At 44.3% G+C, this 16,482-nt stretch overlaps 1 protein-coding gene across 4 annotated transcripts in view; it reads right to left on the minus strand.

Moving 5' to 3' along the window:
* Positions 1 to 16,482, minus strand: part of TNRC6C (trinucleotide repeat containing adaptor 6C) — a 268,173-nt gene that overhangs the window by 213,859 nt on the left and 37,832 nt on the right. For 3 of the 4 annotated variants that reach the window (XM_063960448.1, XM_063960447.1, XM_063960446.1), the window contains exons 1-3: positions 13,934 to 13,954; positions 6,966 to 7,065; positions 6,645 to 6,666 (exon numbers count right to left, since the gene is read on the minus strand). In XM_063960448.1, the coding sequence (XP_063816518.1) occupies positions 6,645 to 6,666; positions 6,966 to 7,065; positions 13,934 to 13,947 (136 nt within the window). In that variant the 5' untranslated portion in view covers positions 13,948 to 13,954. Of the gene's footprint in view, positions 1 to 6,644; positions 6,667 to 6,965; positions 7,066 to 13,933; positions 13,955 to 16,482 lie in introns of those variants that run through there. The other variant, XM_063960449.1, reaches the window with a different exon arrangement.

Genomic DNA, 16,482 nt, shown 5'->3' on the forward strand with positions numbered 1-16,482 from the left:
CCCCACTAGCCCTTTGGGGAGACAGAGGGAGAGTTTGCCAGCACACACCAAAACGCTATAATTATACAGGGACAACCTTATATAAGTGTTTTCCCTTATAGCATCTTAATATATTATAATATCGCCACACAAAATGCCCCCCCTCTCTGTTTTAACCCTGTTTCTGTAGTGCAGTGCAGGGGAGAGCCTGGGAGCCTTCCTAGCAGCGGAGCTGTGTAGGAAAATGGCGCTGTGTGCTGAGGAGAATAGGCCCCGCCCCCTTTTCGGCAGGCTTCTTCTCCCGTTTTTCTGACAACCTGGCAGGGGTTAAATACATCCATATAGCCCCAGAGGCTATATGTGATGTATTTTTAGCCAGCATAGGTACTTTCATTGCTGCCCAGGGCGCCCCCCCCAGCGCCCTGCACCCTCAGTGACCGTTGGTGTGAAGTGTGCTGAGAGCAATGGCGCACAGCTGCCGTGCTGTGCGCTACCTTAAGAAGACTGGGAAGTCTTCAGCCGCCGATTTCTGGACCTCTTCTCTCTTCAGCATCTGCAAGGGGGTCGGCGGCGCGGCTCCGGTGACCCATCCAGGCTGTACCTGTGATCGTCCCTCTGGAGCTAGTGTCCAGTAGCCTAAGAAGCCAATCCATCCTGCACGCAGGTGAGTTCACTTCTTCTCCCCTAAGTCCCTCGTTGCAGTGAGCCTGTTGCCAGCAGGACTCACTGAAAATAAAAAACCTAACAAAACTTTTACTCTAAGCAGCTCTTTAGGAGAGCCACCTAGATTGCACCCTTCTCGGCCGGGCACAAAAACCTAACTGAGGCTTGGAGGAGGGTCATAGGGGGAGGAGCCAGTGCACACCACCTGATCCTAAAGCTTTTACTTTTGTGCCCTGTCTCCTGCGGAGCCGCTATTCCCCATGGTCCTTAAGGAGTCCCCAGCATCCACTTAGGACGTCAGAGAAATCTTATTTTCTCTGACGTCCTAGTGGATGCTGGGTACTCCGTAAGGACCATGGGGATTATACCAAAGCTCCCAAACGGGCGGGAGAGTGCGGATGACTCTGCAGCACAGAATGAGAGAACTCCAGGTCCTCCTCAGCCAGGGTATCAAATTTATAAAATTTTGCAAACGTGTTTGCCCCTGACCAAGTAGCAGCTCGGCAAAGTTGTAAGCCGAGACCCCTCGGGCAGCCGCCCAAGATGAGCCCACCTTCCTCGTGGAATGGGCTTTTACAGATTTAGGCTGCGGTAGTCCCACCGCAGAATGCGCCAGCTGAATAGTGCTACAAATCCAGCGCGCGATAGTCTGCTTAGAAGCAGGTGCACCCAGCTTGTTGGGTGCATATAAAATAAACAGCGAGTCAGTTTTCCTGACTCCAGCCGACCTGGAAACATATACTTTTCAGGGCCCTGACTACGTCCAGAAACTTGGAATCCTCCAAGTCCCTAGTAGCCGCAGGCACCACAATAGGTTGGTTCAAGTGAAAAGCCGATACCACCTGCGGGAGAAACTGAGGACGAGTCCTCAACTCTGCCCTATCCATATGGAAAATCAGATAGGGGCTTTTACAGGACAAAGCCGCCAATTCTGACACACGTCTGGCCGAAGCCAGAGCCAACAACATAACCACTTTCCACGTGAGATATTTTAAATCCACAGTCTTAAGTGGCTCAAACCAATGTGATTTCAGAAACTCCCAAAACCACATTGAGATCCCAAGGTGCCACTGGGGGCACAAAAGGAGGCTGAATATGCAGAACTCCCTTGACAAAAGTCTGAACTTCAGGCAGTGAATCCAGTTCTTTCTGGAAGAAAATCGACAGGGCCGAGATCTGGACCTTAATGGACCCCAATTTGAGGCCCAACGTCACACCTGCTTGCGGGAAATGCAGGAATCGACCCAGTTGAAATTTCTCTGTTGGGGCCTTCTTGGCCTCACACCAAGCAACATATTTTCGCCAAATGCGGTGATAATGTTTTGCGGTGACATCCTTCCTGGCCTTGATCAGGGTAGGGATGACTTCCTCCGGAATGCCTTTTTCCTTTAGGATCCGGCGTTCAACCACCATGCCGTCAAACGCAGCCGCGGTAAGTCTTGGAACAGACAGGGTCCCTGCTGCAGCAGGTCTTGTCTGAGCGGCAGAGGCCAAGGGTCCTCTGCAAGCAACTCTTGAAGTTCCGGGTACCAAGCCCTTCTTGGCCAATCCGGAGCCACGAGAATAGTTCTCACTCCTCGCTTTCTTATTATTCTCAGTACTTTGGGTATGAGAGGTAGAGGAGGAAACACATAAACCGACTGGTACACCCACGGTGTCACTAGAGCGTCCACAGCGATCGCCTGAGGGTCCCTTGACCTGGCGCAATATCTTTTTAGCTTTTTGTTGAGGCGGGACGCCATCATGTCCACCTGTGGTTTTTCCCAACGGTTTACCAGCATCTGGAAGACTTCTGGATGAAGTCCCCATTCTCCCGGGTGGAGGTCGTGCCTGCTGAGGAAGTCTGCTTCCCAGTTGTCCACTCCCAGAATGAACACTGCTGTCAGTGCTAACACATGATTCTCTGCCCATCGGAGAATCCTTGTGACTTCTGCCATTGCCCTCCTGCTTCTTGTGCCGCCCTGTCTGTTTACATGGGCGACCGCCGTGATGTTGTCTGATTGGATCAGTACCGGCCGGATCTGAAGCAGGGGTCTTGCTTGGCTTAGGGCATTGTAAATGGCCCTTAGCTCCAGAATATTTATGTGAAGCGAAATCTCCTGATTTGACCACAGTCCTTGGAAATTTCCTCCCTGTGTGACTGCACCCCAGCCCCGAAGGCTGGCATCCGTGGTCACCAGGACCCAGTCCTGTATTCCGAATCTGCGGCCCTCTAGTAGATGAGCCCTCTGCAGCCACCACAGCAGCGACACCCTGGTCCTTGCCGACAGGGTTATTCGCTGTTGCATCTGGAGATGGGACCCGGACCATTTGTCCAACAGGTCCCACTGGAAAGTCCTTGCGTGGAACCTTCCGAATGGAATCGCCTCGTACGAAGCTACCATTTTTCCCAGGACTCGTGTGCATTGATGTACCGACACCTGTCCCGGTTTTAGGATGTCTCTAACTAGAGATGACAACTCCTCGGCTTTTTCCATTGGAAGAAACACTTTTTTCTGGTCTGTTTCCAGAATCATTCCCAGGAACAGAAGACGTGTCGTCGGGACCAGCTGTGACTTTGGAATTGAGAATCCAGTCCTGCTGTTGCAGCACTTCCGGAGAAAGTGCTACCCCCTTACCAACTGTTCCTTGGACCTCGCCTGTATCAGGAGATCGTCCAAGTACGGGATAATTAAAACTCCCTTCTTGCGAAGGAGTATCATCATTTCGGTCATTACCCATGGTAAAGACCCTCGGTGCCGTGGATAATCCAAACGGCAGCGTCTGGAACTGATAGTGACAGTCCGGTACCACAATCCTGAGGTACTCCTGGTGAGGAGGGTAAATGGGGACATGCAGGTAAGTATCCTTGATGTCCAGAGAGACCCTGTAATCCCCCTCGTCCAGGATCGCAATAATCGCCCTGAGCGATTCCATCTTGAACTTGAATCTTTTGTTATATGTGTTCAAGGATTTTAAATTTAAGATGGGTCTCACCGAACCATCCGGTTTCGGTACCACAAACATTGTGGAAAAGTAACCCTTTTCCTGTTGAAGGAGGGGTACCTTGATAATCACTTGCTGTGAATACAGTTTTTTGGATAGCCACCAACACTGCCTCCCTGGCAGAGGGAGTTGCCGGTAAGGCAGATTTTAGGAAACGGCGGGGGGGAGACGTCTCGAATTCCAGCCTGTACCTCTGAGATACTGTTTGAAGAACCCAGGGATCCACCTGCGAGAGAGCCCACTGTGCGCTGAAATTTCTGAGACGGGCCCCCACCGTACCCGGGTCCGCCTGAGCAGCCCCAGCGTCATGCTGTGGACTTACCGGACGCAGGGGAGGACTTCTGCTCCCGGGAACTAGCTGTGTGCTGCAGCTTTTTCCCTCTACCTTTTCCTCTTGGCAGAAAAGATGAGCCTCTAGCCCTCTACTTTTCTGGGGCCGAAGGGACTGTACCTGATAATACAGTGCTTACTTTTGCTGTGGGGTAGCTTGTGGCAAAAGTTTTGATTTCCCAGCCGTAGCTGTGGAAACGAGGTCTGAAAAACCATCACCAAACAGTTCCACCCCCTTCTAGGGCAAACTTCCATGTGCCGTTTTGAATTGGCATCACCCGACCATTGCCGAGTCCATAACCCCCGTCTGGCGGCAATGGTTTTACATAGCGCTTATTAGTGATGCCAGTCGGCAAATATCCCTCTGTGCATCACGCATGTATAAGACAGCGTCTTTTATATGCTCTATTTTCAGCAAAATATTGTCCCTATCTATAGTATAAATATTATCTGACAGGGAATCTGACCACGCAGCTGCCGCACTGCACATCCATGCGAGGCAATAGCAGGTCTCAATATAATGCCCGAGTGTGTATATAGCTTTAAGGGTAGTTTTCTGCTTTCTATCAGCAGGTCCTTCAGGGCGGCCGTATCCGTGACGGTAGTGCCACCTTTTTTAATAAGCGTGTAACCGCTTTATCTACCCTAGGGGTTATTTCCCAACGTGACCTATCCTCTGGCGGAAAAGGGTACGCTGCTTAGAAATTATCAATTTCTTATCGGGGGAAGTCCACGCTTCCTCACACACCTCATATCAATTCCTCAGATGCAGGAAAACTACTGGTAGTTTTCTGTCACCAAACATAATACCCTTTTTTGTGGTATCTGGGGTATTATCAGAAATGTGTAATACATTTTTCATTGCCTCAATCATGTAACGGGTGGCCCTATTGGAAGGTACACTAGTCTCATCGTCGTCGACACTGGAGTCGGTATCCGTGTCAACATCTGTGTCTGCCATCTGAGGTAGCGGGCGTTTTAGAGCCCCTGATGACATGTGAGACGCTTGGACAGGCACAAGCTGAGCAGCCAGCTGTTGTCAAACCTTTTATGTAAGGAGTTGACACTGTCACGTAATTCCTTCCATAAGTCCATCCACACCGGTGTCGACCCCGCAGGGGGTGACATCCCATTCACAGGCATTTGCTCCGCCTCCACATCATTATCCTCATCATACATGTCGACACAGCAGTACCGACACACAGCACACACACAGGGAATGCTCTGACAGAGGACAGGACCCCACAAAGCCCTTTGGGGAGACAGAGGGAGAGTATGCCAGCACACACCAGAGCGCTATATATCACAGGGATATCACCTAAGAGAGTGTTTTCCCTTATAGCTGCATAATTATATATATATATATATATATATATATATATATATATATATATATATATATATATATATATATATATATATATATATATATATATATATATATACTGCGCCTAATTTGTGCCACCCCTCTCTTTTTAACCCTTTTCTGTAGTGCAGGACTGCAGGGGAGAGCCAGGGAGCGATCCCTCCAGCAGAGCTGTGAGGGAAAATGGCGCCAGTGTGCTGAGGGAGATGGCTCCGCCCCTTTTTCGGCGGGCTTTCTCCCGCTATTGTAAAAGTTCTGGCAGGGGTTAACAAACACCTATATAGCCCCTGGGGCTATATATGGTGTCAGTTCGCCAGCCAAGGTGTTAATATTGCTGCTCAGGGCGCCCCCCCCCCCCCCCCCAGCGCCCTGCACCCATCAGTGACCGCAGTGTGTGGTGTGCATGAGGAGCAATGGCGCACAGCTGCAGTGCTGTGCGCTACCTTGGAGAAGAAAGAAGTCTTCAGCCGCCGATTTTCCGGACCACCTTCTTGCTTCTGGCTCTGTAAGGGGGACGGCGGCACGGCTCCGGGAACGGACGACGAGGTCGGGTCCTGTGTTCGATCCCTCTGGAGCTAATGGTGTCCAGTAGCCTAAGAAGCCCAAGCTACCACCACTTAGGTAGGTTCGCTTCTTCTCTCCTTAGTCCCTTGGTGCAGTGAGCCTGTTGCCAGCAGGTCTCACTGAAAATAAAAAACCTAACATATACTTTCTTCCTAGGAGCTCAGGAGAGCCCCTAGTGTGCATCCAGCTCAGCCGGGCACAGAAATCTAACGGAGGCTTGGAGGAGGGTCATAGGGGGAGGAGCCAGTGCACACCAGGTAGACCTAAATCTTTCTTTAGAGTGCCCAGTCTCCTGCGGAGCCCGTCTATTCCCCATGGTCCTTACGGAGTACCCAGCATCCACTAGGACGTCAGAGAAATATGTATGATTAGAGATAGACAGGTAGAAAACAGCATAGTGCGAAATATTCTCACCCATACTATGCTGAAAGCAGATTATACTATAGCCAGTCCTACATATAACCACCTTTTATATCCCCCCCAGCAATTGTTAACCATCAGAATTTGTTTGCCTGGTTACACTGGAAGTTTTTTTGTGAATGAAATGTGTAGCTCGATGAATGGCTTGATGTATTAGAAAATGGCAGCCACACAAGCATGAAGGCTGCAGGCATATACAGGCCGAGAATTTCAATGAGAACACAGAACCCATTCTCTGTTGTGTCAGAAGCAGACAGGGAGTACAGATTGAATGCCAGCAGCTAGTGAACTCACAAAACACTTATACGTATGTGGCAAGATGCAGACTCTCACTAACCTTTGGTTTTTTGTTCAGCAGCCTGAAACAAAAAAGAAAAATCGTTTAATAAGACAAAAAAAGAGGGAATGACAAAGAAAGAAAAAAAAACACCTAGAGCAATTTCAAATGAAGGGTACATGCAATGGGAACTTTACAACTAATTGCTTCCTTGCACCTTTGTGTGTTTAACAATGTTGGAGATTTAAATTATCTCAAGAGAAATTTGTACACTAGGCTTTCCCATGCATGTCTGGCATCTTCGTGCATCATCAATTGTATTTTAATTAGAGGGAAAGCTAGCTAAACAGTACAACATGTCCAATAGATAAGAGCACTGACCTTTTTCTGAGCACCTTCCTTCTTCTTCTTTTCTTCCTGCTTTTTCTTTTTCTTTTCTTCCATCAAATGTTCCTCTTTTTGAGTCTCTAGCTCTATATCCCTGACAAATCAAAGAATAATTGTGAGAGAATGTAGAAAACCTTTAACAACCGACAAAAGTACTTGCATTTGGAATTATTGCGATCAGACATGCGCAAAGTTTCATATTAGTACTTTAAACAGATCAATGTATTAAATGCCATCTTTGCGCAGAGCTACAAGAATTTTTAGATAAATCCAGGACAAACCTCTCACCAAGCACTCGTGTCAAAGAGCTTCAATTATGTAAAAAAACAAAAAACAAACAATGCATTACTGAACCTAATAGAATAAAAACTGATATCTATTTAATTCCACTTGTGTTCTGCTACTATTAATCTCTTTGTTTTTCTTTTCAATTTTTCAGCAATTACAAACAAAAAAACACTTTTTTTCTGATACAGAAAGCAAAAGAATAGAATAAAATAAGTCAGAAACGCTATATCAATGAGATGATTTGTACTCATTTAAAACCTTTTAAAATGCTTGATATACAGTATGTAAAGAAATGAATGCTTGCAAGTAGCCATTATATTAAAAGCATTATAAATATGAATCCAAAATGTAATAAAAGCAAAAATGTATTAATATCTGTTTCAGACAAGAGGCATCAGGTTGCACAATGCTACAATGATTTTGTTTCCTTTGCTATGGTTAAAGGTTAAGAAATAAGTTGCACGTCCTGTAACCCTCAAGAGTCCAGTAATCACCAAACTACAGTGCAGTATGAAGAGAATGCAATCTGGGCAGTGAGCCATAAAAATGCCATGCAGCATCTCAAATAGCTTTCTCCTGCTCTCAAGAGTCCTTCATGCTTGTAAACCACAACAGAAAAGCCAGGCTCCTAATCCCTGTCTTCACTACAATCCTTACTTGTAAATACTAGCTGAGTTACAGATGTATGCTGAAGTTGGTGTCTGTGCTTTAAAGCACTGAATTAGATGCCATCCTCTAGAACCCTTTCTCTAGTATAAGAGCCAGCAATTAATGTGTGATCTTGTTGAGGAATTTGCATTCTGCTTACTTGACGCTATCCAATTTATCACTTCTGCCTAGCAATGCAGAGTGAAAAGTAGTAAAATAGTGTATGTGATATGACAGCCTTGCATAGTCATGTGTTGCTAGCCAGACACTAGTACCTAGCAAAGTCATATGTTGCTAGCCAGACACTAGTACCTAGCATAGTAATGTGTTGCTAGCCAGACACTAGTACCTAGCATAGTCATGTGTTGCTAACCAGTCACTGAACTTCACCAATAGACTTTACCAGAATTAAAGACCTGAAATCCTACAAAAGGACTTGACAGATATAATGCAATTTAGAATTTCATATAAATCATCAAGTTAAAAATATCTGAATAGTGACAACTGCCACCGAACACAGAATAAACGTGTAACAATAAATACAAAATAAAAATGTTTAAGCCATTTGGGTTCTCTTTAAGCCACAGAACTGTATGTAAGCACTGATAGGGAATGCAAACAAATTATTAAAATGAACATGTCATTATACAAAACCTTTTATGGGGATCTACACATAAAATAAGAAAAACAGCTAAAACCCCTTTTGCACTCACAGCTGTGGTCATTCCCGGGAATGACCCTTTTACATTCAGCGGCCCGACCTGGCATATTGCCAGGTCGGTGACGTCACCGCTGAGTCTCCCGGAGGCAGTGCTTGGAGATAATCTTCTCCGAGCACCGCCTCCTCCTATGCAGAGAACGGGTGCCGGGTCGCCTTGACCCGGTATACCAGTTTACACTGCACAGCTTCCCGGGACGGTCCCGGATTCAACCCAGGTCGAGACCTGGGTTGAAATCCCAGGATGCTCGTCTCGGGAAATTGTCCCTGTACCCTTTCACACTGAGAAAAATCCCGGGATGATGCGCGTTCACGTGCAATATCCCGGGATTTTCATGCGAGTGTAAAAGGAGTATAAAAAGGGCTACTTCATGATGTCCCTGTGTATCAAACTAGATACTGCACTAAAATGTATCTGCTATTCTACTGTACATTTATGTAATTACTGGGCAGGTATCTTGTATGAACAATTAAGTCTGAGCTATTAAATTCTGCAGAGAAAACACTACCCTAGCCATCTGTCTCATCACATATTGTTTACATTTTGATATGGAAGCCAAGACATATATGTGCCTGTATGTCACAGAGAGCAAGGAGCTGGTAAAGTAATTGCTACTGTTACTGCTGCTAGGTTGTAAAGGGGGAAATCGGGTAATACTCTAACAATGATAAGGACAATGTTGCAGAACTAGAAACATGTGCTGCTTTATCTCAGGCTGAATAAACAACTGTGGGGGTAATTCCAAGTTAATCGCAGCAGGAAATATTTTAGCAGTTGGGCAAAACCATGTGCACTGCAGGGGAGGCAGATATAACATGTGCAGAGAGAGTTAGACTTGGGTGGGTTATAGTGTTTCTGTGTAGGGTAAATACTGGCTGCTTTATTGTTACACTGCAAATTAGATTGCAGATTGAACACACCCCACCCAAATCTCTCTCTCTCTGCACATGTTATATCTGCCTCCCCTGCAGTGCACATGGTTTTGCCCAACTGCTAAAAAATTACCTGCTGCAATCAACTTGGAATTACCCCCTGTGTCAATTTATACATACTGCAATAATTAAATACTTTTAGTAGAGATCCTACATCATTTGGTGATCATGCAACTGATACAGGAGCTGGCGGAATATGATGATGCTGCACTATGGACCTAATTCAGTAAGGATAGCCTTTTTCTAGCATGCTGGCAGCCGCCGTGATCATTCCACCAACACGCACCCCTCTTTAGGCCGATTCCAGCCCCCGTTAGCCGCCCGTCCCGGAGCGCTCCGTCTCATTCCCCCCCCCCCCCCCCGCAGAAAGTGCGGGCACATGCGCAGAATGGACGACATGTGTGCAGTATTTATAAATCAGCTGAGCAAGTCATCTGGGGAAACGTTCCGGGTGCCTGCAGTCTTAATCCTGGTGCCAGAATCCCGACATCTTAGAGTTAGGCCGCGAGAAGGGAGGGGGAAGGGGGGGTTTTACCGCTGCTTCTTGTTGCAGAGTCCCATGATGGCAAGTAACCTAGGGTTGCATAGTATATGGAGGAAGGGGTGCAGAGCATGAGTTATATGGCTGGAGCAGTATATGGAGGAGTGCCCTGTATATAGGGGCACTATAATGCAGAGATATGGGAGAAGTTTGTATAGAGGGCAGTATATGTTGGGGATGCAGAACATGGAAGAAGATGGGGGTGACGTATATGGTGGGGTGCACAGTGTACATAGGGCGTGTGTGTGTCTCGAATGGAACTTGTCGGGCACCCTCCAGTGGCACCACAGAGGTGAGGAGTAGCGTTATCATATATTATATATAATGGACCATGTAGTCCCCGCCGACAAAATAAAGAACACTGCATGATTCAATAGCTTATTGAACCACCTTTCTAAAAACAAAAACGTTAATCAATTTTTCTAACAGTTTAAGTTTGAGTCTTTACATCATATTTTAAGAACCACTATGGTAAATTGATGTTCGTAGGCAGTTATTTCTGCATCGCTTTCTAAAAGTTCTAAAATATCTCAGTGTGGTTGAGGTTTGAGTTTTGGACTTCCATTTCTTTTCCTATTCAGCCATTCAGTTGTAGATTTGCTCCCGGTGTGCTTATGATTATTGCCCTGCTGCACAATGCAGTTCAGCCACATAACCTCACATTTTTCTCTAAAATATCCTATATAATAAACGGCTAATGCTGCTCCTCACCTCCATGGGGAGAAATTCAAGTGGTTTGCACCCAATGAGCAATTCAAGTGTTGCTCCATTCAGGTACGCACAGCCGCCATCGCTGACATTATATTTATGTTGTTCCGTCATTATGACGAGCTGGTAACTAGTGCTAGAAAAAAAAAGTTTATATTGGTCTGAAGGACTGTCAGACATCCTTGTCCTGCTATTACAAATAATCTTAAATCACCAAACTTCCACTATCATGCTTGACCGTGGGAGTGAGGTTTTTGTGGTGATACAACCAATGAACTCAACTTTGGTCTCATCCGTCTAAAGGACAGCATTCTGGAGGTCTTCTATTTAATGGAGATACAACTTTGCAAATTGAAGCTAAAAGTTCTTCTAGAAACCTTTCAAGAAAACCCTTATTTGTTCAACTTTTTCCTGATGGTTGAGTGACAAACCTTCAAATTTCCATGTTACTACAGGTCTGCAAATCCCTGGATGTATGTTTTGAGTACTTTAAGATTGTCAGAGCATCATATGGTCGTTTTATTGAATGTGCTTGAACAGCCACACCTGGAAACACTAGTGCCATTTTCAAATGTCTCTATGGATTCTATACATAATAAAAACAGTCAACAGTTGCTGCTATAAGCTCACTGCAGATTACTTTTCTTACAGGCATGGTTAACACAATGTTCCAGACTGAACCCACAAAGGTGCTGGTTTTCTATAGCTGATAGCATTTCTGAAGAGTAATGATATGCACTTGATACGCAGCAGCTAAATCAAATTACCCACCTAAAACGTGCCTCTATTCCAGCGCTATTCAGTTATCTGGCTTTTCTGCAGTGGCATCCCTTTGAACTGGAAATTGTGCATTATGCCAGTAGCTTGCATAGAAGAGCCACAGAGTCTTGTGTGATGGCCTATATATAGGGGAGGTATCATCTGAATTCCTACTAAAAGTCTCATGTTGGGTACAGACATTCATAGCTTTACATATCCTTACTTGAGATTACTAATTCCTCTTTCAGACATAAATCCCGGGTCCGAGGCAGGTTATTAAATGCGGTTTCAACCGGTGTTACAGCTGCCCAAACCCCTGTCACACCACAAATCGGATCCAGGTTATTCCTGGATCGTTGCCTTTCACACTGCATCTCTGTCTGCCCTGTATGGCAAGTATGAGTCATTAAAAGTGGATGTTACAGGCTCTTAAATTAGACTCCTGACAAGTGAGAACCAATGAGCACTTAAACATAAGCCGGGTCCCTCCTTTGACACTGCAGTGTTTCCTGATTAGACCAAGGAAATAACCCTGGTAACGACTTGGGTTGACTAGGGTTTGCTTGGGTAAAATGCTCTGTGTGAAAGGGGTATAAAGGCACAGACATGCTCATAGTTGCTGCTTTAACTATGCTCAGCACGGTAACAGCCAGCCTTCAATCAGAATCAGTGATGGGCACTGTTGTACATGCAACCATTATCTACAGTAGCAACATCCACTTGTGTCCTGTACTCATGAGCCAGAGTTCTTTCCGGCTTCAGGGGCAGTTGCTTGGAAAGGTAGACAAGGTTCTTTCTTACACTAAGCTTCATCTCTGCACTGGGTCCACTGCTTTTTTGATAGAAGAGGGTTGTTTCTACAGACCTTACGTCATTGTTTCCGCAGGGTTTAAAGAGTTTTCCGTCTGTTACAAGTGTGCTGGTGAAAGCTCATGCTAGCACAGTTTGCTATAACGGTGACCTTAAGAATGCTTCTTTGTTGTGAGCCAAATTGCCTTTGGATTCTGCTTTCATCACCTGCCCTGACCACTGCTTGGTTACTGGATTCTGCCAATGCTCAGCTCAATGCCTATCAAGCCTTTGTTAAAATACTGTCTTTGCCGTCCCTGCGGCTTCCTGCTGACTTGATAGTTTACTGGCCTTACATTTCCAATTACCATACCTTGACCTTGGTTTGTTTCCAGAACTGTGCTATTACCTGCTACCTCTGCCTGAACCCAGAATGCTGTCTGGAATATGTGTTTGGTCTGTCCCGTTTCCAATCAGTCTGAATCTACCATCTGGGGCACCATTGCCTACACTATTACGTCAGTCTGTTAACCTCCTTTAGTACATGGGGTTAATACATGAATAGCTGGTATTCTTTATGGGAAAGGCAGCCAAGTACAGGAGAAGACCTTGTGAAGCAGTTCAAGGGAGCTTATTATTTCTCTACAGGTATTGCCTTATAACTTTCTCAGGTTAGTCTCAACAAAATGTGAAAATACACATTACTACTTAAAAGAATGTTAATTTGTTTTTGGAGGTGGAAAGTCGCCACTCACTAAAATAAAAGTAAAAAAAAAAATATATTAAAATTATGAAAAAAGTCATTCTAGAATTCTTGATGTGCAAAATTGTCACAATGCAGTTTTCTAAATATAAGCTTATCCGAGATTGTGCTCATTAAAAAGTTATATTTGGGTCACACCACACTCACTAGTGTTTAATATGCAATCTTACGGCAAAAAAATAGACGTAGCAGTATTCTGAAAAAAATTCTAATGGGATGCAATAATAGCGCCATTAGCTATGGAAACACAAGAATCTATGATTTTAAGTCTCACTCGTTTATATGCATTTTACATTAAAATGCATTTAAAACGGATTTAAAAGCTGCCATTGGGAATGATATTATATTGTGCATTAAATGTTTGCATTCTGAGGCATAGGTAAGAAGTTTTCTTCAAATGGGTTACAAGAGAAAATAGCTTGTATGAACATGAATTGTAAATATATAGAAATACTTTCAGAAGATTCTCAGTTGTATAATAATTGAGAATGGAAGGGTGTTGGTCCACCCATGGTTTGCTATCCTAACCTGCAATCACATGGATGCTTTGTGTCTTTCATTTTGGACAGTATAGTAGCCCTGTTTAGTATAGACAAAAGCCTTCCACACAGTAATCAATAAATCATTATTCTGAGATCTGCCTTAACGGTGTTGACATTCTGGTCAACACTGTGCAAATATTAGATAGATATATAGATATATACAATTTTATTTTTTATTATTGGACTTGGTAAAAGACCAGAAAAATGGAGCAATGTATAAGTAGAAATATATGAAAGAAGAATATATTGATACACATATGTCATACTACTCACAAAACAGGAGCCATTGATTAAATATGTGCATCATAATTTGTGCTAGACAAATGCCAGGTATCCTGTAGACCTAAAAAAAAAATACAAAAATAATAATGTGCGGACATCCAAGTTTTGGCAGTTCTTTCTGTTATAGAGGAGCGTCTTCTTTAAAAGATTTGTTGACACCTAGACTTGCTTCTGAATACAATATTATTTTGTGCCTATCACTAATAATGTGTAAATGCATACACATAACCGTTTTCCTTAATCTACATGCTTACTACATGTGTATATTACTATTACTATCTGCAATAGAAGATGTTTTTGATTTGGGAACATGCAATTTCTGTTAAACAGACGTGCACATTTTAAAGTACTTTTTACTTTCCTGTAATGATATAAGAACATAGTTTATATATTATTACAGAATTTAACAGCCCATACTCCATGTTATGTTATAGGGCTTTAATGAAGTATCCTATTTTCTGTGTTTCTATCAATGTTCAGTTAAACATGAAGGCATAAATCATTCTGCAGACAAACACCCTTTTCTGCATAGTCACATTTGTTCATATGGGAGTGAGCTGTCCAGCAAATTCAGCAAAATACAACAGATCAATTTGTGAATGTCATTTAGTTTTTTGTATAGGTATTTTAAAGCATTTATGCAATTAATTCCAATGAATATTGCGTCAAAGGTCAGCATACAACTTAAAGCACTTCATCTGTTTGTACAAAATCTGATTAAATTTGGATTTAATAAAAACTTGAGTTTGGTAAAAATGTTTTACATTTTTTTTGCCAGACAACAGACTGTTCTACCTAGGGGTCGATTCAATTCACCGACAGTTGAATAGCGCCGGGAGTTAGCTCCCGTCGCTATTTAATTCGGCTCAAGTTAAGTCGGCAAAGGCCCATTCTCCCGGACTTAACAGGTTGAATTGTCTGGAGAACGGCCATTCTCCGTCTTATCTCCCTGCCGCGATGCTTATTCCCGACAGAATCAGCCTCGTGCCGGCCGCGCGGCAGCACTTTTGTCGGATTTCTTCTCTCATCCCCCGGGGGTGAGAGAAGAATTCCCGACAATTGAGTGACACTTGGCACTGTATTGAATAGCGCCGGGAGCTAACTCCCGGAACTATTCAACTGTGGGTGAATTGAATCTATATCTATATCTATATCTATATCTATATATATATATCCATACATAGTTATGGCACTCCCAATCACAGTGTCATCCACCTGGGTGCCCTCCTCCAAAAACTACAGACCAATGTGGGGTACCTTCAACTATTGTCCATAGAAAAGGAAACCAGGCGGCACTCCAAGGTTTTTGTTCAAGCAAAAGATTTGTATTAAAGTGACAGTGCAAACAAATTAATACAGCATAGTGCAAGCCACCGACGTTTCAACGCCCATCAGGCGTTTTTTTCAAGGTGCTATGCTATAAAGTGCAACGTGACAAGCAGCAAAAACAAACATAACTGCAACAACTTTCCAGTGAAATATAAATACCTGAGTGTACATGTGGTCCTCCCTGTTCATTCGCGCCGGCCGGCGTCCCGAGGCCGGAAGCCGCGGCTGCCCTGAGTTCCGGTCACGTGAGCCGCAGCTGTGACGTGAACTCCTGTCCCTTCCTCCGTTGCCTGGTAACCGCGGCTAAACCGTAACCACGGGAACCGGACCTAACAGACGGAAACAATACAGGGGTGATCACTGTGCAAAGCAATAGTGCATACTGTAGAAATCACGGTGTGATAAGTGAGCAACCTATTCCAGTTGCTGTGCAAATATTAAAAACTTGAAAGACTTAAAAAATTAAAGAATTCAAATACTGAGATAGCTGCTGGGCTGCAGCACAGATCTACATACATTTAAGGAAGACAGATAGGTCCTACTTACTAAAGCGTATGCTAAAGCCTAACGAAAGAGCTTACTACTATGTGTTTATGCAGACTTATAGAGTACAAGGCGACCAAACGCAGACAATACCACTGAAAGAGAGGATCAGGTTAATTATCACAAAAAGACATTCCACATTAGTTGTTCATTCAGGCCATTAGGAGCCAGAGAGTCAAGCATATAGATCCATTTTACTTCTTTCTGCGACAACATCCTGGCGCGGTTGCCACCCCGAACTGGTTTAGGCACATGGTCCAGTATCATATGTCTCAACTGTGGCAGCGTATGGTTAGCTGCTTTAAAATGCCGTGCTACCGGTTGGTCATTGCCTCTCCCCTCCAGTGCTGCTCTAATGGCCGACCTATGCAGCGCCATGCGCTCGCGGAATGTCCTTATCGTTTGACCCACATATATACTACCACAGGGACACACAATTGCATATATGACAAACTGGGATGTGCAGGAGAGATGATGTCTGATGTTATATTCCTTATTAGTTTTAGGGTGTCTAAAATTGCTCCCTGTCAGCATATAAATTACAGGTCTCACATTTCGGGCATTTAAAACACCCTTTTCGACTAGGGCCCATGGCTCTCTTGGTAACATCTAATTTCACCACTCTGTCCTTCAAATTGCGGCCCCTTTTGTTGCTAGGCATAATAGTA

The sequence above is a fragment of the Pseudophryne corroboree genome, chromosome 3 (genome assembly GCF_028390025.1).
Source record: "Pseudophryne corroboree isolate aPseCor3 chromosome 3, aPseCor3.hap2, whole genome shotgun sequence".
NCBI classification, from domain to species: domain Eukaryota; kingdom Metazoa; phylum Chordata; class Amphibia; order Anura; family Myobatrachidae; genus Pseudophryne; species Pseudophryne corroboree.